Below are 27,487 nucleotides of genomic sequence, written 5' to 3'. Positions count from 1 at the left end.
GATTTAGTGAGTTTAATTAGCAATGCTAAAGTCAAATAAAAAGCACCTTTTTATTAGTGTCAGATGAAATCTACCGTTTGCTATGTCTATCGTCAGGGCTTTGGTCTAGTATAGTTGGATTTAAACATGTCTGGGTGATTCAGACTCAAGAAAGGTTGATGGTGAGTAAGACCTCCTCTGTTGTGGTTAGTGCCATGCTCTTCTTCAAGAGATCAGTCATGGTGCCCAGCTGCTGCTATAGGAAAGACACTCATGACAGTAGAGCCCTCCAGTACTGCAGAATCAATTTGTAAATAAGCTTTCAAAGCTGTGAGCTTGTTCAGGATGTAGTTCCTCATCATGTGAAGCTTTTTCAGGATTTCCTCTTTTTGTTTAGACACGAGTTGTTGTTTACAGGATGTACGACCGTACAATCAAAATAAAGATGCACCACAAATCTTCTAGCCTCCCACCCACAGCTTGTTGCTCTATTTAAGATGCACAGGTTTAGTTTGTGTTGGATCACTAGTTTTCCAATAACTGAATAGTGATTTTGACTAGTTTATCCATCTATTTTTTTTTAATTCTTTCTTTTTTTTCAATAATATAAATTTATTATATACATCCAATAATACTATTAATTGTATTATTAATATTATTTATAAATTTTCAATATAAATAGTGATAAATGTTTTATTTTAAAAATGTAATATATGCTGCATCATGTTTTTTCTGCATTATGGTGGATATTTATAATTTACATACAATCAGGCTACATGTTAGCCTGGACAATGGATATTTTTGTGTATTTGAAGTTAAGGGTTTGTTGACATTCATTTATACTTTTTTCCCCCTTTTTTCCTCATTATATATTTAAACCACATTGATATTAGGTAGGGGATGTGAATGATAACACAGCAATGTCACATCAACACTTTTTAGCTTCTTTCTGTTGATCGTCACCTGTCACATGTATTGTAGTCACGCACCTGCCCTGAGATTGTAGAAAAGTGTGCAGCTGTGCAAAAGCACAGAGCTCTACTGAACCCAGACTAGTGCATGAAGAGACAGTGGCTAAACTGGAAAATGCATTGATTCTGTATACGCTCATGCATGCACCTGCATTTATAAACAATACTAAATGTAGTAATGAATGCAGCTGCATGACACATGCATATATATTTTTTTTTTTTTTTTTTTTCCTAGCACAGCTTTGCATTTTGCTTCTAATTGACTAAAAATAGTATTTTTAAGGAGAAAGGAGGCATTTTCATGAACTAAAGCATTCATTTGCTTCTCTGTTTCATGAGTGGAAGCATTCCTCTTGTTTTTTTAGCTTTGATGAGCATGTAAGAAGTCACTATGTTTCGTAAACTAAAGGAAGAGATCTCACCTGAACTCTACAACACAAGAGATTGTGAAACCGCAGGCCAACCACAAAGCTCACAGATCTACATGCATTTGCGTACTCCTGTCACAGGCACGTTTTGTAGGGCATGCATCATCATCGTCATCTCTGGGAGGGTCTTTGGAACGCCATTTTTCCCCCTCATGAACTACTTAAAGCATTTGAACACTCTGCAGAGATTCATTTAAATGTTAAGATGGCTTGAAGTGGGAGGATGCCAAAACTGAATTGCCGTAAGTGGATTTTAGAGGAAACGTACAGTCGTTAATTTAGCCTACGCTATTTAGATTTAACTGGAAGCCACTTTCCTGTACACCTTCCAAGGAAGGAAGATTTATCTGTCTATCTTCCTCATCATTCTATCTATCTATCTATCTATCTATCTATCTATCTATCTATCTATCTATCTATCTATCTATCTATCTATCTGTCTATCTGTCTATCTGTCTATCTGTCTATCTGTCTATCTATCTATCTATCTAACTCTATATACATAATAAGGCTTGCTATGGTAGTCGGTGTTACCGTTGTTCAGTCACAACACCGGTTTCATCACTTGGCCACCGCGGCACAGAGGCAATTTTTTTTTCAGTTTAACACATTAAAAATATTTAACACAATTTGCACAGTATCTGTTTTTCTGCGTTATATGATCAAGTTCTAATTCATGCAAATGCTTTTAAACCATTCAAGCGCAACAAGATAAAAGAGAACGCGGTGTCTGTGAATGTCCTGCTTATGTGACACACACACGCGGCAATATTGAGTTCTCTTCCGCACTTGAACGAACCATAACACACACAAATTATGCCGAAATGTCCGTTTTGTCGAGTGTCCTCATACGAGCAATCTTAAATGAGTTAAATTATTCATGTTTTATTAAAGTATTTAAATTATTCGTAAATTAGTCGTGTGGCAAATCTTAAAGTGTCATTAATGTGAATCAAAGAACAAAGGTAAGATAGAGAATTACTCACTGCTCTTGACTAAACAACTTAAACGTTTTGTTCCTTATTTATTTGGTTCCACAGTTTCCACGGTTTGATTTTCAGTTTATATAAATGTTGTGTAAGTTAGCCTATTTGTTATTTTATATTAGGCCTAGCATGGTGTATTCTTATTCGTTTTGTTAATAAACATTCTATGTTTAATATAAGTGAGTTTGTCGTTGTACTTTTTGTTGTTGTGTTTTTTAGTAAGAATAATTAATAATTTAATATATAAATAATAAGATATATATTAGGGCTGTCAAGCTATTAAAATTTTTAATCTATTTAATTACATGATATGGCGATGAATTAATCTAATTAATCATAATTTAATTGCACATCAATTTTGGCTGATAAATTTCCCCCAAAAGATAATTTGAAGTCATTATTGTGTAAAGCATCAAACAGACATTACAATAAGTAGCTTCAGAAAGAAATTTTTTATTCAATTAAACATAGAATTTTTTACACATGAATTTTTGGACCATGAGGTTGAGTAAATGATGACTGAATTTTCATTTTTGGGTGAATTATACCTTTAAGATTTTTTTAATTAATATGGAAATATGAAGGTGGCGATAAATGTCTTACTGTCTTATTTGCTTTTGAATAGCTCTCGCTGTCTAGCACTGCTTCAAGTACAACAAGTCTTTTATGAATGGTCTGCTGAATCATTGGTTTGGTTTCACTTGGTTTGTTCAAAACGTGGATTCAGAAATGAAACACTGCTGTGCATTGCACAGAGACGAACAGTTCTGCTTTGTCTTTATATTTTCATTGGCAAAAATTAACAAAACGGACAATATTGTGTCTAAAATAACATATATATATATAAAACTTCTTATTTACTTAACTGTTGTATAAATCAGTATTGCATTTGCACTCGTTATATAGGCTATGGGACAAAAACAGCACGTGTGAAATACTGCACTCGTTACTTGTGTGATATTGCTTAACTCATATGATCTAAATATGAGACATAAAACTCAAACAGGGACATTTTTGCCCCCATATCTTGAATTTTAGGGCCAATGTTTTTCTCAAATTTTTAATATTTTTATGTATTTTTAACCCTCTGGTGCTGTTTGGACATTTTTACCCGAAAAATTTAACATTTAGTTTTTTAGAATATTTTACTTTATCGGAATAGTACGAAACTTGGCAAGGGTTTAGGCACTTGATATGTGAAGACACAAAAAATAAAATCATGCACATGATTCAAAAAGGTTAAATGGTCCTAAAAAAAAGTCACACCTGTACTGTTCATGGTCAAAAATGACCCCATTGGAAATGAATAGGAAGCAGATTTCATCTAGTGGAAATGTTTGGTACTGCGACTCCAAACAAAATCTTACTGAAAGCTCATTTTTTGAGATAGCAGCCTCAAATTTGGAACACAGCTTGTTTAGATCTAATAAAAATAAAGTTAAACATTTCTGTAATTTTTGACTGTCATGTGAGCAGCACCAGAGGGATTTTGTTTTTTATTAATTTTGTTTTGTAACAAATGTTTTTCTTTTTTAAATATATGACTCTACATTTCTAGAGTTTGTTTTAACTAAAATGGTGACTAACAATGAATTATATATATATATATATGTATAATATATGTAGTTTATATATATATATATATATATATATATATATATATATATATATATATATATATATATATATATATATATATATATATATATATATATATATATTAACCAACATTATGTTTGTAAAAATTGTGCATTGTTAGTTCATGATACATAATGCTCTACCTAACATATAAAATATACACAATTTTTGTAAAGTCTGATCATGTAAGGTCATAGTATCAAATAATGGCACATCTTTCTCATACCTCCCCCTCAGTGGAAGGATATTAACTGTACTGGAAGCTAATAAGTGAGTCATGTTTACTGATATCTTTGTAATACTGATTCACACTGATTCACAGGCGCCATTCTGTCGTTGGGGCTACCGGTCACTGGCTACTTACAGCTATGATGTGCCTCCACAAGACATCGATTTCTATTACAAGCCATCACGGGACTCCAAACTGATTAGGCTACCTTAGATGGCCTTTTTTTCCCATAAGCAACATAGGCAGGTGTTTATTCCAGTCTGATGTGTTTTGGGAAACCAGCCAATTGGATGTGACTTCATTTAGCATCTATGGTGCGTTTAAAATCTGTACTTTAGTCATAAAAATATGACTTTGTTAACTGGTCTGCTCTGACGTAAAACTAATAGGCCTGATTGTTTTCCATTCATAAGTGATGAACACAAAAGGGCACAGCCTGGACTGAAATAAATGCGCTCAGCTGGGAGCCACTAAACATAATAATCATTAAATAATGATCTGCCAGCGTTAAACAGATCCTGTGCAGCCGCCACAGCGCTCTGGAGAACCGTAGCGCTGCACTGTTTACACTACGAATGCGGTTGAGTTACACCATGTACTGTAAAGAGGGCCTGACTGCCAGTAACTCTAGTCACTTACCAACAAAAGCATCATTTCCTGAAAGCTCCTCCCCTCCCCTCCCCCTCGCTCAGCTCCCCTCCCCTCTCAACCACCTTTAGCATTGAGGAACTAAACCACAATCAATATGAGTAAACCTCCATGCACATACCTGTCACTCCTCTTTTACTAGGAAGGGCACAGGGGTCTCTCAAGAGCCTAGAAACATACCTGTTGTGCCAGTGGGAGAGTTGTTATTCTTTCCGCCCATCCTACTTTGGGAATGTTGCAGCTGTGAGCGTGCCGGTTCTTTCTCCAGCACATGGAAAGGATCTGTTGTTTCCAGGAGGTGAATGATAGTGACTGGACCCATGTCACTCATGCAGTTTTGGACTAAGTTTTATGCACAGCTGGGACGTCCTCCGCCCAAGGTAGAGCACGTAAATCTCTTTAATATGATCCTTGTGAGGATTTTGATCACTTCTATGAGAAATATATTATGTTGCGGCGTATAAATGTCAGGTTTGATTGCCAGAGGAAAGACGTTGACTTATTGCCTAGTGCTCTACATTATTTCCTTGAAATTATTTCCTTGAACATATAAGAAACATCTGAAGATCTGTCACTGAGCTGTCAGTTTGCTATAAACTGCCATAATTTTGTCGTTTTTAATGATGGGTGTTTATCACCTGCATTTGTTTGCAGTCATCTTGTCAGTGTTTACTATTAGTGATCAGCATGACATACAATCACAATTTTTATGTTTTGTCCAGCCTTGCTTTGGTAAATTTTAAAAATATATACTTTATGTAATTATATGTATAAATACAAAATAATAATAAACATATTTCATATCTGTATAATATATTTTTCTCAGTTACATACTTTCTATTATGTACTTTTATTTCTATATTTTTACATATATTTTATATTTTAATTTTATAATTTATTTATCACTTAATGTTTTTTATAAAATAATTTATATATAATTTATTATATATATATATATATATATATATATATATATATATATATATATATATATATATATATATATATATTATCATACTTTTATCATTATAATATTATGTATTTTATATAAATTGAACAATTTATATATTTTTTTATAATTATATTTTGCAAAAAATATTTTGTGTGCGAGAGTGAGAGTTTCTAGATTGATCTTTTGCAAACAATTTTGCATTTAAAGCATCACTCTGTTTACAAAGATGGCTGTAACACTACAATATGCATGACAATCACCACTGCTAGTTTCCAGTAAGAGGTGGACGCAGGTGATTTGTTGGATTTGGCTCAATTTTGTATCATTGCTCGCTCTCCTTTTTTTTTTCTCTCTCTCTCTCTCTCTCTCTGTCTCTCTCTCTCTCATTTTTTTTTTTTTTTTTGCATTAGTTTTGCAATCTCATTGCTGTTAAAAAAGCATTTATGATTGCGTCAATCTCAGGAAGTGGATGAACCACAGCAAAAGATTTTGAAATTTGACATGATTTTTGCACTTTTTTTTTTTGCAGTGCACACAGATCTCTTAGTTGTTGAATGAATCTTAGATGAGAATATCCTGTGTTGCATGAATTTATACTGGAGGGCACTTCCCTTTAATTCCGGTCATCATGATTTGTCTGTTATCAGAGGGGTTTGGGGCTCTATTTTGGGCCTGTGGCAGGGCGACACTTGTGTTTTACGGGAACAGTGTGATTTAAAATGCTGTTAAGGCACAATGAGCCTTCGCTTCCCAAACCAACGACCTTCAGCACTGCATGACATCAACCACATCTCCCTTTTGTACAGTCTTCTTTCTTGCACCTTTCCTTCTTTTCTTTTTTGTTTGTTTCTTTCAGTTGTTTGTCTGACGTTTCGCTTGTCCATTCTTTTATTTGTCTGTTTCGTTTGACCGTTCTTTTTTAATTCATCTGTTCTAACTTTCTTTAAGTTTGCATATGTTCATTAGTTTTTCTGTTTGTCTGTTCTTAGGTTTGTTCATTCTTTTTTTAGGTCATCTGTTCTTCCTTTCTTTTCTTGTTCGTTTCCATTGCTTGTTTGTTCTTTCGTATGTTCATCCGATCTTTTGGTTGTTTGTCTGCTCTTTTATTTGTTGGTTTGCCTTTCTTTCTTTCTTTCTCTTTCTTTCTTTCTTTCTTTCTTTCTTTCTTTCTTTCTTTCTTTCTTTCTTTCTTTCTTTCTTTCTTTCTTTCTTTCTTTCTTTCTTTCTTTCCTCCTGTCCTTTGCCATCTTTTTTTCTTATCTATTTCCTTGATCTTTATCTCCCTCCTAACTAAATGAAATAAATAAGACATAAAACGGATCAGGAAGCTTGATGTGATAATCTGGCAGTGACGCTTTAGGCTTGTCTGCAGTTTTCCCGTCAGTGCTTGTTGGGAAGGTTCAATAAGTGTCATGTTGTGGTGTAACCTGACACATTGTCGTAATAATCAGGCTTTATTACAGTACTGGAGTGTCAGGAGATGTTTGTGTGTATTTTCCCCCCCTTGTACACACAAGCTTTATTCATCTTGCACAAGAGTGCGGCCCCCAGCTTGTCTTGCAGGTGCATCTTTTTCCTTATATTTCATACAGGAAACATTTACGCAGACTTACAGTAAATGATGCATTTCTGGTGGTCCCCACAGATGAGCGCTGCCACCTCATCTCTACCGGGTTTGTCTATTTCCCCCCGGCAATGATTTTCAAAGCTCTTGCTGTAAATCACTGGCTGAGAGGTTATTTTTTTGTCATTTTCTTGTCATTTCCAGCTTCTGGTTGTTAAATGTTTATGCTGACAATGCATGGTGGCGCCTGCTGAATGGAAAAAAGGCTTTAGGAAACTCTACCATCTTTGCCCAGCTCTCCCCAAACCAAACAGACAATTCAGCATGCTTCAAAGAAGCCATGGTTTTACAGAGCACCGCATCCAAAAACCAAACAGAACTGAAATTGTCCGTTCACAAGGCTGGAAAGTGTCAAAGCATTGCAGGATTTTTCTTGGTGACTGCAGGTTATGGAGTTCAGGTTAGCCTGCCCTGTGGGCGAAAAACCATGGTGGGATTTAGAATGGATAGAAAACGAATGCAAGTATTTTCCTCAGTTTATGTGCCTCCTTTGTAACCACATTGTATTCATGTAAATGCAGAAGTGACTATGTTAAGGCACGTTGGTCATGAAGTAACATGTTTAAAGTTTCAAGTAATAACTAAATTTGACATTTGTCGGTCCTATATTTGAGTCTTTTAGGGGGGTATCACACATATTTTCTGCCAATCTCATGTTAATCTTGAGTACATATAGAGTAACAATGCATCCTTCATATCTCCGAAAATTCTTTAGTTTTGTCCTATTTATAAAAGATAGATACGCTAAACCGAGTCTTTCCGAAAAAAGCAGAGATCCTGGAGGCGTGTCTGCCCTCAGTGCCGTGGGCGGAGCTAAAGTGTCACTTCTGCATAGAGATCGCATGCTAGCTGCAACATCATTATAAATAAAAAGGGAACAAAAACGTTCGTGTTGTTTACATTATATGCACTTGCGCGCTGATTGCCAACAAAACACAGACATCTGATTCAGCTTTACTCACCACCCGCGATCTGCAAATCCAGCACCGAACTGGGACTTCTATGCAAAGTATTCATCACCGAAATCCCGGTGATGCAACAAACAAACATACATGCACAAATCCACTGCTGCCTCGCAAAAGGTTAACGCTGGGTTCTTTGGGAAGCTGAAAAGGGTCATCTTTCCCTCACAACCAAAAACACACTCCTTTGTTTACAGGAGATGCGTCCTCCGGAGGTCTTATTTGAAGGCTGAATACTTCATCAAGGATGTCAAATTTAAGAAAAGTAACCACAATAAAATTGACTGATATTCATTGTGAGGTGTAAAATACTGTCATTTCTTTCTTACATTGCAATCTAACGGTTATTTTTCTTAAATATGATGATGTATGCAGCCTTCAAAGGGTGCAGCCCTTGAATTGGGACACAACCATTGTTGAAAAATCTCTCGGCTTCCGTATCCCGAACGAAACGTGTTCACGGTGTCACGGTGATGTGTGCGCACGCTTATCCGGGAGAGGTGCCTATACAAGGAATTCCCCTCTCTTTTGACATCATACAGGACACACTCGAACAAAACTCTCCGAATCCTGTACCAAAACCGGAAGTAGTGTATTTGGCACAGAAATACTCAGTCATGTCCAACTCGTGTTTTGAAACTCTTGCATTCTCATGTTTAACATGAGAATGCAACAGGAACCTCTGGTGTTAAGACTTGTATGGCTTAATATAATGTAAATTATGTGTCTTACTGAAATATGTAGTAGAAAACCCATGAAAGATTTACGTTATTTAAAAAAATCCATGACGTATTTGGACAATGGCCGGTGCCATTTTGTTTGCGTTCTATGTCGATGACGTCAAATGGTTGCACTCACTGAGATACTGACACTGTCATATTGCTATTTTTAATGGAACACAACTCGGAATATAATATACGATGCCACATTGTGTAGCTTTTGGTTGTAAATTTCGGTCGATGAGCCACAAGAGAAGGGATGTCTTTACTACTTTACTAGCGATAAGAGGAGAAAAGAACAGGAAGTTGTGCAGAATGTGGACGATTAAAACTTCCTTTGTTTTTTGTTCTCTTCACTTTAGCCCTGAAGCTTTTTATCTGTATGTTTTGGTGCAACGGTAATCTAGTAACGCATACAGGTCTTAATATCCGCGGGGTTCCTTTTAAAGCACGTTCAGCCTTTTCAATTTGAGCCAGAGCGCAAAATCAGTGAGGAAGAAAGCATCGAAGACATGCAATGCTGCGCTGTGTGAGCGGAACCGACTACTTGTCTGTCACGTCATACAATGCGAGAGATCCGCTCTGCGCTGCACAAACATGTGTCTATCATCTGTTGCGGGTTTCCATGTGTGGTTTCGGTAATTTACAACGATGGAGATGTGAGCTGTGTGTCATCTGAAGTTTTTAGATCCAGTCACTCTTCTCCACTGAGCCGCTCCTGTCAGTTTTGTGTTCTGCACATGGATTTGACGGATGAATTTAGGTTTGATTGGACGTATCAAAAGTGATAAGATGTTTCAGTTTTATGAACGTTGCCATCTTTGAAATTTTTGGTCACTGTCCTTATGGTTACTGGTAAGAGAATACTGGCTTGACTCCCGTTGCCCCTTCATACAGACGCTATTGCAAGTTGCCGTGTGAACGGGACATTTCGAGACTCGCACCTGTAAGTAAATGCGGTTATCAATCCCAAAATGCATAGCCAATGATTGACTTACAATGAAGTATTTAACAACAAAAGCTTCATTTAATCGGTCACTGGCTGTTAGACTGCACTGTTTTGCATAATGCAAATGGTATTATAAGGTTATAACAGTAAATGTGTTTTCCTTCATGGAAATTTTTTACTACATGGCATTACTGATCAAGGTTTAAACATGCTGAAATTTGTTGTTGATTATTTTAACTATCGATTAGTGGTCACAGCTCTACATAAGTATAATGAAAGATCAAAGAAACCACAGAACAATGATGGATTTCACTGGGACAGTCGGTAAATGACCCTCAAACCTTGAGGGTTGAACTGTTACTGTTTATTTACAGGCATTTTTACCTCGTGATCATGTGAAAGGACTCGATTTAGTCTGGCAAACATCCATCCTCTCGCTCAGAAACAAAAGATGGTCTCATTCAGCTGAGGTCACCGAGTTCATGTAAGGACAATCGGTAGAGGGTAGAATCAATTCCTTTTTGTATATATTATGTGTGTACGGTACATTGACCTTCATCATAAATATTTTAAAAAGGACAAACATTTTTTTCCATTGTTGATCAGTTTTAATATTTCTCATTTATCAGTTCCAGTGTTTCAGCTTTGCTGTTCTACTTAAGCAAATAGATTTCAGGAAAATTGAAACGTTAACAGCATTCATCAATCCAATGCCACTCCGTCATCTTGAAGCGGGGGAATCCCTGTTTGCTGGCTCAGCAGTGGAGAAAAGGAGTGGAGAGCAGAGAGAGGAGGTGGCCTGGCCTTCCAGGAAGTCTCGCCTTGTTCCTTGTGGTTGCCCGAGAATGTACAAGTCAAATTATGCTGTTGCCAGTTGCTAAACAATATCCAAAGTCATTTCGCTTAGAGAATTTTGTTTTTGTTCTCTCATTGGGGAAAAAAAAGTTCACTTCTGGGATTTCTTTGTTCTGTTTGGCAGTGCTCTACAAACGTGTACTCAAAAGATCAAAGGAAGCATAAAATACGTTACAACATGATTCGGATAGCAAATGACGACCACAGCTGTTTGATCAGAGTAAATGGGCAGGTTTGTGACCTCAGGTTTCCGAATCCCCCACTGATGTTTTTTGGCAGCGCTTTCTGAAGCACCGTCACTACTGAATTGAGTGTTTCCTGGGTTTTCAGTGGGAGTAGAGCGGAGACGGTCTATATATCAGGTCCCTGATGGAATTTTGCCATTCTATATATGGGCATAAATGTGTTTTTGTCCGTTGTCAAGTCATTCTGTCTTCCACAAGCACTTCATCCTTCCCAGCACAATGAAATCAATGAGCAACATCATTTGAATGCGGAAAGACGTCTTAACCACTGCCTGGAGACTAGAACAGACTGTTGCTTAACAGTCAACGTATTGTGATGTGAATTAGACTTACACTTTTACTAAAAGCTGGTTCACACTATTACAGTTATGGCAAAATCCGTTTTTTAAAAATAAAAAAATTACAAAATAAAAATAATAATGAAAATAGTGATATGAATGAGATCAGATAAAAACAAAGCGATGCATGATGGTCGAGTTTTCAACTCTCAGTTTCATGTCACTGCTTTTCAATCTTCGTTTACTATCTCCTTAATCAGGTATAGAGGAAGTACATTGACTTTGAATGTGTGGCTTCTGACAGAACTAGCATGCATTTGTTTTTTTAAAACTTTTTTCATTATGAAAGAGCAAGCAATCAAGCTCAAATGTTCTCACGATACTGTCATGACCCAACTAACATCACAAACAACATACACAGCTTTCATATTGCAACAAAGTCATGTTTTCCAGTATCTCGGAAACTGCCTGTGCAAACTAGCAGTGATTTTATGCACATGAATGCGAGTATCTAAAGAATCAATACAATATTGTGAAGAAAAATCCTTGTGATATACTGCAAGACTGTATCAGCACAACCCAGAAATTTGAGCATATTTCAGATTGTAAATGGTGTCTACTTCAGTCTGACTCACTTTTCTTCTTAACATTTAGAAACTGTTCCCATTAATGAAATGGATGGAATACCATGGCCCGTGGCCACCCTCCAGTTCCTAGTTGTTTACCGTTCGCTGGTTTTCCTTGAACAGTGAAGAGTTCTTGGAAAATCTTGGCTGTAAGGAGAGCATCCCAGGCCTTTTCAGATCCCTCACACATTCCACTTGTGTACAACCACAGTTTTTCTACAAAAGCCTCAGATTAGCTGAGTGCATTGTCCTTTAAAACCATATCCAGATCATAATGCTATAGTGTTGCCTGTGACATACCATCTCTGCACTTCATTAGTTTAATACACTTTGCGTTAATTAGATTGCGGGTTCAGTGGTTTAAGGTAGATTTATTGTACAAATATTTCCCAGCCATCTTTAACCCTGATCTGAAGCATATGGTTCTTTATGGTGAAACCAGATAAATTTATGCATTTTAAACTGCATAATTTGTTTCGAATGTCCTGTAATCTCCACCACATTCAGACCTAGTATTAGCATGTGTTTCAAAGACAGATATTTTAAGAAGTTTCTTAAGGTCATTCTTAAAGGGATAGTTCACCCCAAAATGAAAATTCAGTCACTAATTACTCACCTTCAAGTCATTCTAAACCTGTAAGACCTTTATTCATTTTCAGAACACAAATGAAGAAGTTTTTGATGAGATCTCAGAGATGTCTGCTCAGATGTCCTGCGTAACACACGAGAATGAACCTCATTGGTTACGCAGCACGTTTGAGCTTCCGGAAGTGGTTTGTTCTTGTGCGTCATTCATGTTCAGTTGAGCATCTGTTTATATTCACTGATCAAAATTAAATCCGTTTATCATAAAAAGCGATCGAGTCTCTTCAGAAAATCTGGACTAAACCTTTCAATTCCTATGGATTAGTTTTATGATCTGTTTATGAACTTTTTTAAGCGTCAAATATTCAGTTGCAAAGGCAGTCAATGGACGGACAAACAACTTTCAGATTTCATCAAAAAGATCTTCATTTGTGTTCCAAAGATGAATGAAGGTCTTACAGGTTTAGAATGACGATTTTGGGGTGAACTAACACTTTGTGTTGTCATTTACCGTTGCTCAGTGAAATTTTGTAGGCGAAATCCAGTCATTCCTATAGGAATTAATGTGATTGGGAGCTTTGCATAACGATGAAAAAAATTCACCACAGATTTTGTTCATGTTCAAGTTGGTCATGCAAATTCACTGCACTGATCAACAGAAAGTAACTTCTGTGTGATTGGTGCTTCATAGATCTCTATGCATTTTGAGAATGGACCTTTTTTTTTGCGCACTTTTAGTTTCCATTAAATCTTTTGCATTACTTTGGATCAGGTGGGCAATTAAACAGCGATTGGTAAACTGTTCTTGTTTTCTTTCCTCTCAGGACCTAGATGATCTGCAAATCTTCTCCCCTACGACTGACTCCTTATCCGTATACACCAATTCTGACATTATCAGGACTGATATGGCACCCAATGTACCCACAATATGGGACATCAAAACATCAGCATCAGTCCAAGAGGTAAGGTTAATTCCTGACTGCAATAAATACACACGCAAATGCTTATGTAAAACATAACTGATGGTTTATCAGTGGTTTTTGGCATTTGTGTTGAATTGTTATTATTAGCATAGTACCAGAAACCACACCAGACACACCCACAAACTGAACCTTTGTTCCCACTCTGATAGTAAAGCATGTGATCTTTCTGTTGACTTTAACATTTTTCCTCTCTATATTCTGTTTCTCTTGTTCCTCATCAGGTGAGTTCTAACAGGTTTCAAGGTTTAAACTCTTTGGATGACATCACTGCTATCATTAATACACCACCCATAGGAGGTTATCAGGTAATTCTCAATCAACAGTTAATTGTTCTTAAAAATAGTCATTTAAATGAATTATATAGTAGAATTGTAATTAAATAATATACAAAATATATTATTAGTATTGTAATTATTGTTTTATTTTTTAAATACTTTTAAATATTTTAAATAAAAACATAAAAATGTAATTAAATAAGTGAGATTTTACCTCTCTAAGGTAAGTCAGTCAAACACCACATTGTGTCTTTGTTACTCTTTCTGTTTTTTCCTTCTCTATATTAATCTTGTCACGTGTTTACACAGAGACCCCAAACACAGCCAGAAGAGGAAGAGGAAGTCGAGGTGGAGGAGGCAGAAGAGCTGGGTCATGTTGACACCTATGCAGACTACAGGCCCTCTAAATGTGAGCATTGTTTTTTTTTTTTTGTTGTTTTGTTTTTAATTAATGTCATACTGGAAGATTCATAATGTTTTTGCTCTCTGTTTTGCTGCCTCAGCCAAGATAGGAATATCCCACCCAGACCGAGTGGTCGAAACCAACACTTTATCCAGCGTCCCTCCTCCAGATATCACCTACACCCTGTCCATCCCAGAGACCACCATAAATGGCGGCCTGCTATCTGCTTTGCAGCTGGAGGCCATCATCTATGCCTGCCAGGTACCCCTGAGCAAACTTTGCCTTTCTTTTCCCACAGCATTGCCTTTCTTGCCACATGCACAACAGCATAAAGAAAGGAAATAATGGACTGAACTCTTGCCATGTGAACATATATAGTCCAAAATACCTACCGTAATTTCCGGACTATTGAGCGCACCTCTATATATATGCCGCACCCACTGAATTTAAAAAAAAAATTATTTTGAACATAAATAAGCCGCACATGTCTATAAGCCACAGGTGCCTACCGGTACATTGCGGTGGCGATTGTTTTGGCTTTCAGTCGGATCTGCACAGTTGAAACACCTCGGTCGTCTGCTCTGTGTGTTGACCCAGTCTTCAAGCTCATTTTCTAGTTCAGGCCTGCTTTTCTTCCCTCTGAAAGCTTTAGTTGTCTTTTTGCACCGAGTCAATTCCTCACGCTGCTGTTTCCAGCGTCTTATCATTGACTCATTAAGACCAAGCTCCCGTGCAGCAGCTCTATTTCCTTTTCCAACAGCCAGATCAATTGCCTTCAACTTGAAAGCTTCATCATATGCATTTCTCCGTGTCTTTGCCATGATGAGGGTGACAAAATGACTACCGTAATCAGAATGATGGGAAGTTTTAATCTAAACAGTAAACAAAAAAGTTGTTTGCCTTTAACCCGTTCGGCAATTTCATTGGTCTAATGAAAGCTTCATGCCGCCAAAAAACTGAGCACGTCACAGAATGTGTTTTTTTGGGAAAAAAAAAAATTGAAAGTGGGAAAAATCCATATATTAGCCGCGTCATTGTTTAAGCCGCAAGGTTCAAAGCGTGGGAAAAAAGTTGTGGCTTATAGTCCGGAAAATACGGTAATATATAATTTAATTGATTGTTTTATTTTTTGGCTGTTTACAAACCATTTTAAATTGTTCAGATCCTGCACTATTTATTTGTTTGTTTTATTGTTAAATTATTTTTGATACAATCAGGTAAATGTTCTTTTATACTATGTTTTAAACTTTATACAGTATCATTCAATTCAGCATTGGATTTTCTGTTTCTCACAAACCCCTCTGAAGTTCCATCACAAAGCCATCGTAAATTCAGCTTCAGACTCTTTGTCTGCAAATATTTTTTACTTTCTCATCATACTTGGTACAAGCAGGCCATTAATAGTCTTCTTTATAACACTCAACAGCAACATGAAGTGATTCTTCAGAACAACCAGCGGGCCGGCTTCCTCATCGGGGACGGCGCCGGAGTGGGCAAAGGCCGCACAGTGGCTGGCATCATTTTAGAAAACTTCTTAAAGGGAAGGAAGAAAGCACTATGGTAAGCGATCTCCAGCATCAGCAAGTCCTAAAAAACCTGCGCCATTGACTCTTCCACATCAAACACAGATTCTGGATCAGTTGCCTCATCCTTCTCATCTCTCCTCCAGGTTCAGCGTCTCCAATGACCTGAAATATGACGCAGAGAGAGATCTCCAAGACATCAATGCACCCAATATACAAGTGCATGCCTTGAATAAGGTCACTATTACTGCGTGGCTCAATATGGCAGCCCTGTTAATGGAGATTATGTTTCCAGTGTAGTTCATTCTCACAGACTTTCCCCATAGCTCTGCTCGACACATCTGACTGTAACCGTTTTCCGTGCAGATAAAGTATGGAGACACAGCTACCTCAGAAGGGGTCCTGTTTGCGACCTATTCAGCACTGATTGGGGAGAGTCAGGCAGGCGGCCAACACCGTACGCGTCTGAAGCAGATCCTAGACTGGTGTGAGCCGGGTTTTGATGGAGTTGTATCCTTCACCCTATAAAGAATTATGTGCTTAAAGTAGATTTCATAACTTTTTGTTGCCCTTAACCCTTGCAATATAAAAACATTATTAAAGATTAAATAATCTTATATATTTTCACTCTAAAATATTCTACTTATTAAAATATTTATTACAATTTTATCTGGAAAATATTTGTAATAATTATTATATGAAGTCCTTTGTTATTTTATAATATTTATAATATTATAATATGGAAAATATATATGAATAGAATTAATATCATTCAATATATTAATATAATAAATATATTTTACAATTTTTTTATATTTTTATATAATTTCCAAAATATTTTTTTCTAACCAGAATTAGAATATTATTCTATCAATATTATCGTATTATATTGAATTATTTTAATTATTTTATTCATTTATAACAAATATATATAATTTTTATGTTTATTTATATATCATTTATAGTATCATATGTATGTTATTTTGTTTAAAACCATTCTTATTTCTTACTGTTAAAATACATTTTGTAAAAATTATTTTCTTTCAAGTTATCTGTGGACTTTTTGGGGGGTCTGTTTCCAACCCCAGTTTTGCTTTTTTGACAATCGCCTGGTGAACAATAATGTTGGCTTTACCCTTGACCACAAGCGACCCGTAGATTATATTTGATGAATGTCACAAAGCCAAAAATGCAACGTCCACAAAGATGGGCAAGGCTGTGCTGGATCTGCAGAACAAGTTACCGTTGGCCAGAGTGGTGTACGCCAGTGCCACAGGTGAGTCTTTGCACTGAAGAACACTGGCAGTACCCAATATTATGCCAAAGGTTTGCCATAAAATTGAAGGACTCTGTGTCTCTCAGGTGCCTCAGAGCCAAAGAACATGATCTACATGAGCCGTCTGGGAATCTGGGGAGAGGGAACCCCCTTCAGAACGTTTGACGACTTCCTCCACACCATTGAGAAGAGGTTTGTATAGGACCACAAACTTGTTGCTGGCAAATATGAAAACTAATCTTTTTTTGTATATGTAATCTGAATGTACTCTTCATGTATAGGGGCGTGGGGGCCATGGAGATCGTTGCAATGGATATGAAGGTCAGCGGAATGTACATTGCACGCCAACTCAGCTTCTCAGGAGTTTCTTTCCGCATAGAAGAGATCAGCTTGGATGATGATTTCAAACTTGTGTACAACAAAGCTGCTAATCTTGTGAGTTACAGGGAAAACCTGTGATGCATTTTTTTGAGGATTCTTTGGTGAATAGAAAGTTTTTGTAACATTATAAATGTCTTGACACTCACTTTTTATCAATTTAATGCATCCTTGCTGAATAAAAGTATTAATTTATTTATATATAAAAAAAAAAAATCATACTGACCCCAAACTTGTGAATTGTAGTGTACATGATGAAAATTTGATTTGGGTGGGTTGAAAACAACTTCTTTAATTCATTACATTGAAAACACTGAACAACAACAGAACAATATTCACTGAAAAAGTTGATGTCCATAGAAATAGTTCACCCATAAAGTGATCCTGGCTGCTCATTTCCATACAATGAAACTGAATAAGGACTAGGACTGTTAAGCTCCAAAAACTTTCTGAAGCCATACAATATAATTTATTATACTGAAAATATATCCATTTACTGATAATCTTACCCTGAAATGACCAAGCTACTGCAAAGGCCAAGATTTTCAATTAACAATGGCTAAATTTCAGTCTGTTCATCACACAAAACTATTGTATGGCTTCAGAAGACATTGAATATGGTGCAATTGTAATATGAACCACTTTTACCATACTTTAAAAGTGCATTTTGTAATATTGGAGCTTGCCATCTCCAGTCCCCATTCACTTTCATTATATGAAATAGAGTGTCCATATATATGGGTTTGAAACAACATGGGTGGGAGTAAACGATGACCGAATTGTCGTTTTTGAGTGTAAATGTAGTACAGCAAATTAAATATCTGAATTGGTCTATAAATTGGGTCACTCTGCTGTGTGCGCATATCTGACACAATCTCTTCTGCAGTGGGCAGAAGCTTTGGCCGTGTTCATTCAAGCCGCTGACGAGCTCTGCATGAGCTCCAGGAAGTCCCTTTGGGGTCAGTTTTGGTCATCCCACCAGCGTTTCTTTAAATACCTCTGCATCGCCGCCAAAGTGCGCTGCCTGGTGGAACTGGCCAAAAAGGAGTTGGAAGCAGGGAAGGTCAGTCACATTAGAGAGCCTGAACTCATCCTAATACAAGATTATTTGCTGTAATAAGCATTTTACACTCTTTTTTTTTTTCTTTTTCTTCTCTCTAGTGTGTTGTGATAGGGCTGCAGTCAACAGGTGAGGCTCGAACCAGAGAAGTCCTCGACGAAAACGATGGACGCTTGGACAGATTTGTGTCTGCTGCCGAGTAAGTGAATTTTGGGCATCGTTGAAATCTTTCATAAATATAAAGCCACCGTATGACTACTTCTTTCCAGAAGTGCTCTTTTAGTTTCACAATGATAGAAAGGTTTCTAAATATTTGTGTGACTGTGGTCATCTCACAGTCCATGTATCATTCTGAAACCTACGAGTAATTTTTGTTTGATAAGAACCACTTCCTTAAGCCATTAGCAATTACACAAAAACACTTTGCACTTTTTCTGCCTTAACATGATAATGTGTTTGTGTGCTCCTCAGGGGTGTGTTTCAGTCTCTAGTCCTCAAACACTTTCCGTCAGAGAAGCAGAGGAGAGAAAAAGGAGCAGGGAACAAGAGGAAACGTGAGTTGTGTTGCACACTAGTAAAGTTGTCCATACGTTGCCCCGTTTTTGCTTTCTGCCTCATGGTTTGATTGAACGTTCTCCTGCAGGTAAGCCACGTGGGCGACAGCCAAAGCAACCCCGACATTGCACTGATGTAGCTGGAGTTATCAACATCAGCGATGACAGCAGCACCGAGTCTGACGCCATGGACAGCGATTCCAATTCCTCACCTGACTCGGTCCAAGACAACAGTGATGATGTCATCTTTGTCGATCAAACTAGCTATCAAATGGGTATGCTGAATGTGTATTTTATTGCGCAACTCATATTATCTCCATTTATCCTGATTTTTTTTTTTTTTTTTTTTTTTTTTAAAAAGTCGCTTACAGCACCTTTTAATGTAAGCATAGGCAATCATTTTTTTGCTTTCATCCTTCCTTAGCACGCTTAGAGGAGATGAAACAAGGGCTTCTCAACAAGATCGCTGTGCTAGGAAAAGAACTACCTCTCAACACACTGGATGAACTCATTGATAAATTTGGAGGTCCAGAAAAAGTATCAGAGGTTATTATTTATGTTATTTGTTCTAGTGGTCCAAGGATGGTTATACCCTTAAAAACAAAAAACAAGGAGGTGTTAAAACACTAAACATGCTTTGTGTATGCGCCCAGATGACAGGACGTAAAGGCCGAGTGGTGCGTCGTCCTGACGGCACTGTCCAATACGAGTCCCGCGCTGAGCAGGGCCATACGATCGACCAAATCAACATCAAAGAGAAAGATCGCTTCATGAATGGAGAGAAGGTGAGACCAAGTCTCAACAAGGAAATATGCTACCTTTAGATTCTGATTTCTTTTGTGCATCCGGTGAAACATTTCGCCTTAATCCCTTCAGCTGGTAGCCATCATATCAGAAGCAGCCAGTTCAGGGATCTCACTTCAGGCTGACAGAAGGGTGAAGAATCAGCGTCGAAGGGTTCACATGACCCTGGAGCTGCCTTGGAGTGCGGACAGGGCCATCCAGCAGTTTGGTGAGTAGCATCTCATGTCTACCAACTTCTAATCTTGTCATCAAAACTCTCTTCCCATAAACAGTGAAACCAAACCACAACCACTAACTGACAACACTTTGTGTTCTTTAGGTCGCACTCATCGTTCCAACCAGGTCACGGCTCCAGAGTATATCTTCCTTATCTCTGAACTGGCAGGCGAGCGACGATTTGCGTCAATTGTGGCAAAGAGGCTGGAGAGCCTGGTGCGTCTCTGACATGCTAACTCGTATTTTTCTGACTGCAAATGGTTTATAAACACTGTGTTTAACATGAATAATGGGCCATTCATACACATTATAATGGAGCGCTATTGGAATGAGACATGTTCCAACTAGGGATGTGCCCGAAGCCTAAATCGGAATTCGGAAAGGCACAGAGTAACGGGTTCTATGGAGCCTCTAATGGCACATGGTTAGGCTTGCTGAGGTAGTCAGTTACATTACAGTACATCAGATTTCAATTGAAGATAGTAAGGAGAGATGACTGATGTCGGATGATTTGCTGCGCAACAGATCCTGAGCGTCACTGACAAATATCTTATCTTGTGAAATGAGTGGTCAGTACCACCGCTCTCTATTCACAGAGTATGTGTGATTGTAAATTCGAAAGTGAAAGTAAAAAGACAGCATGCATTCAAAATCAGTTTCAGTACCCTGGATATTGATATTGGCTCCTTAATACCCGCAAATTATATACAATATAATTACACAACTATATAATTGCAAGAGAATGCAAAAGCATTGAAATTAAAAAAAAAAAAAAATTCCCATCACCATGTCCCTTTAGGGGCCTCGTAGAAGGCATCATTTCCTTTCCCAACAAAGTATTTGCTTCAGGCACATCCCTAGTTCCAAAACTCTGTTCTACTTCCACACCATACTGGTCACATACTTTGTGTGTAAAATCTTAAAACATTCAAATCTCTCCTTTGGCAATGACATTTCTAATCTTTGTGTTTGCTTTTCACAGGGCGCTCTTACTCATGGTGACAGGAGGGCTACAGAGTCTAGAGACTTGAGCAAATACAACTTTGAAAATAAAGTGAGTAAATGTTTTAAAAAGAACAGTGACACTGTTAAAAATACTAAGACAAGTCATGGATTAACACGTGGTCTGTTTTGGCTGTTCTTCACAGTATGGCACCAAAGCTCTAGATAAGATTACCAAAGCCATCCTTGGTCAGATCGAAAGCAAGGTACCCCCTCCAAAGGACTATCCTGGTGGTGACTTCATGTTCTTCAGAGGTAAAAGGGCTCTATTTTGCATTACTCTGTTAAGATGTGGATCAGCTAGAACATTTATCTCACCAAAGCCACCAATGCCTCCCAATCTTAGACATGAAGCACGGTATGAAGGACGTAGGCATGCTGTGCACTCAATCACGCTTGGGCATCAACACTGAAAAAGGTGAAGTTTCCATAAGAGTCATATCACACATTTCTTGACAGGCACAAATACACGTATTTCCCCTGACCATGTGACTCCTCTTTGTTTCAGACTGCAATATCACCAAGTTCCTCAACCGGATTCTAGGCCTGGAGGTGCACAAACAGAACTCCCTCTTCCAGTATTTCACGGACAATTTTGACTACTTGATTGAAAAGGACAAGAAAGAGGGCAAATACGATATGGGAATACTGGGTAGGCAGCACTTCTTCTGATGGTGTGGTACTTTAAGTTTTCTTGATCTGCTTAGGTGACAAGTATCTGCTTTCTCTCAGATCTGGCTCCAGGCAATGATCAGATCTATGAGGAGACACAGGAGAAGTTTCTGACTGCTGGAAACCCTCAAGATGGTCAAGTTATCATGTATAAGGTCCGTCTTATTAAGAAGTGTGCATGAAAGTTGAGGACACACCAAGTTGAACTGATTCTTTAATGTAAAGGTTCATACAAAGCAACTCTTTAACGGCTGAGAACTCAGAAAACATGCCTAAGGCACGGGAGTTTTATGCGTGACACACAATATCTCTTCCACCAAGAGCAACGTTTATTTGACAGCTTACGCAATGGGGACTGTTTTCCCGGCCGTTAAATACTTCCTTGACTGAGAATAAACCACACTGTGAGAACTTTCTCTTTTGCAAAGATTTTGGATTAGAGCATAGCCAGAACATTGTCAGACACCTGTCCAACGATTATGGACAAGTTTGACAAGCATTATCTCTGACAGAACTGTTTGTTTTGTTGCACAGATAAGTGTAGATCGAGGTATGCCATGGTTGGAGGCTCTCCAGAAGGTCCAAACTCTCAGCAACCCGGATGAAGGCTTCTACTTATCTCATAAAGTGAGTATTTGGGCACAGAGGCAAAAAATCTCTTCTTTCCAAATTTGCATGTAGTTTCCTTTTAGTAACACAGGAAAGATGGTTCCTTGGAAGAACCTTCCTGTTCCTGGGTGAAGGAGGGTTCATGTGTATTTAGAGTTCTTCCTTAGTTGTCTGATGTTGACTCTGATGTTGAACATGTTGGTGCCTGTCTCCTTTGCAGTTAAGAGGTAACCACCCATGCGTGCTGCTAGCTGTGCAGGGCCGGGAGCACAACATGATCATCTACAAACCAAACATTGGCAAGCAGGCCCAAATGGAAAGCCTTGATAAACTCCAACAAAAATACCACAAGGTGTGTTCAACCTACTCACCATATATGTAACATTCTCTAAATAAAATGAAAAGGGAAAAAGAGACCTTCCTGTGTGAATGTGACACACGTAGAACTGCTGTGAAAACCTCTCTGCTGCCATCTAGCAGTCATTTACGACACTGTCTGAGTGAAGTTTTCTACTCTTGTTTCAGGTCACACCAGAGGAGGCACAGGATAGCTGGGAAAACCAGTTCACTTTCTCCTTCAAGAAATGTAGCCATGCTAACTGGTGAGAAAAGAGACTGTCCCAGCTTCTGACTTGGTACTAGCCAAACTGAGCTCAGAGAATCTTAACGTGTGTGCATGTTTCATGCAGGAACGGGAGATGCAAGAAAATAGAGGAGGGTCAGGAGTGCCTAATGGGCACTCGGTTGCGTCAGTACCACATGTTGTGCGGTGCTCTACTCCGTGTGTGGAAACGAGTATCTGATGTGGTTGCTGATATCACCAACTCCAGCATTCTGCAAATTGTACGCCTTAAGACCAAAGACAGCAACAAACAAGTTGGTGAGTTAACCTGTTGACTCTTCTTGGGGATTTCCTAACTAGAAGATTGTGAGGTTCTGGGCTGATCCTACAAGGACACCACTGCAATTGTTGTAATCATTGTTCTCTCTATCGCCTAGGTATAAAAATCCCAGAGACTTGCGTGTTAAAGGTGCGTCAGGAGTTGCTAAGGATGGATGCCGAGGTGAAGCAGCGACGCAGAGAGAAGGAGCAGCAAGCGCTAGAGCAGCGTCAGGCTGAGGAGCGTCAGAGGCTGATTGTGCAGCATCAGCAACAAGAGTTCTTGTCAAATTTATTCACCCAGTCTTTGCCAGCTCCCAGCCTGCCCAGCTTACCTACCCCTTACATCTCCTTCTCCTCATTTCCTTCCCTAAAAAACCCCTTGGAGGAAATCCTGGACCTGACAGTTAACAGTTCCTCTCCCTCCTCCCAAGTTAGCACTCAAACTGGCCTGGGTATAGACAACCTCGCCGGGCCACCCGAACCTTCAGTGGATGACTTTAACCTTGAGGCCTTTATTCAAGAGCATCAGCAGCAACAACCGCAACAGGAGAGCCAGTCCACACAGCAAAGCAGTCCAGCACGGGACACCGACCTGCTAGACATGCTACTGTCCTTGAACTCATTTATCACAACTCCTAGCCAAAATGTCCCTGCCTCTTCCTCTTTAGATGCACCTTTGTCAGTACCTATGGTCTTGTCAAGTTCCTTCTCTTCTTCATTGTCCCAATTCACTCCAACGCTCACACCGTCCTCGACTTCTTCCTCGTCTTCTTCCTCTTTCTCTCTCCCCCCTACAGACCAGAACATGCTCCCGTTACCGAACAGCCACTGCAGCTCTGAACCCATTATAAACGTACGGGAAGTTTTGAACAGCATGCTGCAAAGTGGAACAGAACCACGCCAGTCCGTCATTCAGTACCAACAACCCGAGTGAGAAGCTTCCAGTCGGAGTCTCTTGTAAATGCACACCCTCAGGGCTGTAGTCTGACCACTGTCGGCACTCTGCTCCACCACTGGCCTTGGACCCACAAGCATGAGATTCTGCTTCACAAGATGGGGAAGTTCGATGTTTGCTCTGTTCTCGAGTCAAGTATGGTCCCTACACAGTTTGCCTTGAAACTGCATGCCAGAACTTCAGGAGAGTTACCGAGGTGGTCATCCCAGTTTCAACATCCTGAATTTTATACACAGGGGCTTTAAAGAGTATTGATTTACCAAAAATAGTTAAAGTCTGAAAATCATTTAAGGTTTGTATAGGTTATATCATTCAGCTTACTTTGGTTAAGTACTTTAAGATGTTGCTTTAGATGGAGTATGCAGGAATGAAAAGATACTTTAGGTACTGTTTTGATTCATCACTGGAGGAACCCTCTGGAGAACCTACAGGCACCTTTGAATGTGCCTCAGATGTTCTTTTGAGTCCTCAAAGATCTTCAATATATATTTTAAATGCCTCAAAGATGATCTTTTATAAAGAGGTCTTCAGAGTTAGGAACTGTTTGTATGTTCCTCATGGGGCATTCCTTACTCTCCATTTAAGAGTGTGCCTAGAGGTTCCTCAAAGGGTTCTGCCAGGGTGCCGACCTGAAGAACCCGGAATGATGCCACAAGTATCTTTTTTCCTCTAGTATAATGTTTATGGCCAAACATTCCGTGTGGGCCTAGCTAAAGTACAAACCTACATATGCAAGACGTACCACAAAGTTCACTTCAACGAGGAGCTTAAGCTTTGTTTTGTGTTGGACAATCATCAGCTTTACATTTCCATGATGAACTTCTGTTAGACAAAACACTTTTCCTGAGGAGCAAGAGAACAGGCTACTGTCGAAATGTGCCTTTGGAACACACAGTGGAATGTAGACGTAAACACATACTCCTGTACCGTTCATGTGCAGATGTTTGTAATGTATTTATTGCCTTTATTTATCAGGCCTTAAAACAGTGTGCTAGTAGGAGAGCGTAACTACCTACAGATCCTGTGCAGCTGTCTCTCTGTTGTTCTAAAATAGAACAGTCTGTCCTGCTGTCCCCCGTCTCGCAATGTACTGCAAAACGGTAACAATCTATTAGCTGACTGATTGGTGGATCCCAAAAGGGCTTTAGTCAGACTTCATCCCTGTAGTACAATGTTTTTATTGTGACCTTAAGATACTTAGCATTTGATGCGATGTGAAATGCATCCAGGGTACAGTTAAGAAAGGGCAATAAAACTTTTATCTAGTTGAATTTAAGCCCTTTATTTTATATTTTAATTAATTAAAAAAAAAAAAAGTTATATTTTAAATCTTTGTAACATCTATAAGAATTACTTGATTTTATTTTTATTTAATTTTAAAGGGATATGTTTGATATTATTGTTTCCATTTTATGTTTTAACGATACTATGATATTTGTAATTGTGCAGACAGAAGACAATCTGGCTAGCAAACAAAATGACAAACAATTCAAAGCAAAATTTTTGTGAAAGTTTTGCTCTGTTCTTTACTGCTGCACTGGATGGTTGAATATTTTTCAGTTTATCTTCATTCTTTATACAAATGATACATTCTTAAATATTTTCACTGAATCCCACATATTAACTTCAAGAGTTCATAGCTCTACGATGTTAAAACCACTCCCTATCTCAGGATGAAATTTATGAACAATTAGTTAAAGATATTTATATGTATATCTTTAAATCGGAAAAAAAAAATGTATCCAAATGTCTAACGTCTGCGTGAATATAAGGTTCTTGTATGTTAAATCCTGTCAATGACTATTATTTATTTATCCTTTATTGCTTATTCTCTGCACAGATTTCTTATTTTATTCTTTTCATTAAGGGAAATTCTTTCAGCCACATTTGCACTTGAAAAATTTTGTGTGAAATTATTCAGTTTCTCTCTCATGCAAATATTTGTTTCACGTTCAGCTTGTAATTACCATTATATTGAATGAAATTCAAGCATTTGCTTAATTGTTCCATAATATTTAGTCCATCTGATAGTTTTAACCTTACAAGTGATCCACAGTGTATCCAGTAAGTCTGTTTTCTCAGTGCCTCCCCAAAAACAGCCAATGAGAAAGACGAACATGGGACTTAAATTTCTGTAATGCATTCTAATAATGCATCTTAAGCAACAAAAGCACTATACGATGAGGCCATGAAAGTGGGACAAAGTCAAATATAACCTTTGTTTCTCTGTATGATTTGCACTAAAACAGCGTAAATGAGTTTCTGTCTAGTGTGCGTGATCCAGTGCTGCCAAGTCTGTTTGCTCATGGCGCTTCATGGGAATGTTCAATACTGTAAACATCTCAATTCCTTGGCTTTGCTTTTATATTAATATGACATTTACGTAATTTATTGCTATGAAAAAAAACATGCTACTGACTATATCTTGAACCGTTTTATTCCTGTGTTCTTATTGGTTATGCTTTTGTCATTTTCTATAGGCCTATTTATAATTTAGATCCAATTGTATATATTGTAAAAACAAAATGTGCCTTTTGACTGTTTCTTAAAGAAATTGTTTTCTACATGTATCTAAAGAAAGGAACATATTACAGTTCAAACTTTATTAACAAAGCAAAAAATAAAATGTTCAGATTCCTGAGTTTGTGTTTTTGGTGAATTATTTAACATTATTGTATTGTTATATGTTTGTGAACTGAAATATTTGCCAATACAAACATTTTAGTTAACTTTGCTTTTCACTTTTTATTTTTATATATATATATATATATATTTATTTTTATATATTTTTTTTTTTTTTTTTTTTTTTTCCCTTCACATTTTAAGAGCTTAACTTAGCTGATGTTTTTAAATTACATATTAATGTCAGTTTACGTGTTGAATTATGAAATGTTTAGTGGTTGTAGCTTTTTCATTGTTTATAGTAATTTAGTTTATTATAAAAAATAAAAAGTTTCAGAAGACAAACTTCCCCTTTTAGACGTTTACTGTGGGCCCCTATTGGTCACCGGTCCCCTGGTTGAGAACAGTTGATCTAAATGATTCTTTAGGTATTCCAAAAGGATACCATCATGGTTTTACCATGGTACCAATGTAAAATAAATGAATAAATAAAAATACAGTAACACCATTATACCTTTTGTAAGTTTATCAAATGTCAATTAAAATTGTATAGGCTGACATTACACTTGACACACGGACCAAGTTCAGTTCAGTCCTA

At 37.8% G+C, this 27,487-nt stretch overlaps 1 protein-coding gene across 3 annotated transcripts in view; it reads left to right on the top strand.

Moving 5' to 3' along the window:
• Positions 1-26,902, top strand: part of sbno2b (strawberry notch homolog 2b) — a 53,270-nt gene extending 26,368 nt beyond the window's left edge. For 2 of the 3 annotated variants that reach the window (XM_067396114.1, XM_067396113.1), the window contains 28 exons: positions 13,499-13,636; positions 13,879-13,962; positions 14,242-14,341; positions 14,436-14,596; positions 15,762-15,895; positions 16,005-16,095; positions 16,225-16,368; positions 17,017-17,134; positions 17,221-17,326; positions 17,416-17,569; positions 18,399-18,575; positions 18,674-18,771; positions 19,044-19,126; positions 19,216-19,401; positions 19,551-19,672; positions 19,780-19,911; positions 20,003-20,138; positions 20,250-20,362; positions 21,129-21,200; positions 21,295-21,403; positions 21,495-21,566; positions 21,657-21,800; positions 21,881-21,975; positions 22,355-22,447; positions 22,650-22,781; positions 22,955-23,031; positions 23,119-23,309; positions 23,429-26,902. In XM_067396114.1, the coding sequence (XP_067252215.1) occupies positions 13,499-13,636; positions 13,879-13,962; positions 14,242-14,341; positions 14,436-14,596; positions 15,762-15,895; positions 16,005-16,095; positions 16,225-16,368; positions 17,017-17,134; positions 17,221-17,326; positions 17,416-17,569; positions 18,399-18,575; positions 18,674-18,771; positions 19,044-19,126; positions 19,216-19,401; positions 19,551-19,672; positions 19,780-19,911; positions 20,003-20,138; positions 20,250-20,362; positions 21,129-21,200; positions 21,295-21,403; positions 21,495-21,566; positions 21,657-21,800; positions 21,881-21,975; positions 22,355-22,447; positions 22,650-22,781; positions 22,955-23,031; positions 23,119-23,309; positions 23,429-24,246 (4,080 nt within the window). In that variant the 3' untranslated portion in view covers positions 24,247-26,902. Of the gene's footprint in view, positions 1-4,962; positions 5,260-13,498; positions 13,637-13,878; positions 13,963-14,241; positions 14,342-14,435; positions 14,597-15,761; positions 15,896-16,004; positions 16,096-16,224; positions 16,369-17,016; positions 17,135-17,220; positions 17,327-17,415; positions 17,570-18,398; positions 18,576-18,673; positions 18,772-19,043; positions 19,127-19,215; positions 19,402-19,550; positions 19,673-19,779; positions 19,912-20,002; positions 20,139-20,249; positions 20,363-21,128; positions 21,201-21,294; positions 21,404-21,494; positions 21,567-21,656; positions 21,801-21,880; positions 21,976-22,354; positions 22,448-22,649; positions 22,782-22,954; positions 23,032-23,118; positions 23,310-23,428 lie in introns of those variants that run through there. The other variant, XM_067396115.1, reaches the window with a different exon arrangement.
• The last annotated feature ends 585 nt before the right edge of the window (positions 26,903-27,487 follow it).

Source organism: Chanodichthys erythropterus, chromosome 10, assembly GCF_024489055.1.
Source record: "Chanodichthys erythropterus isolate Z2021 chromosome 10, ASM2448905v1, whole genome shotgun sequence".
Lineage (NCBI taxonomy): Eukaryota > Metazoa > Chordata > Actinopteri > Cypriniformes > Xenocyprididae > Chanodichthys > Chanodichthys erythropterus.
This window is presented reverse-complemented; position numbering and strand designations above follow the sequence as displayed.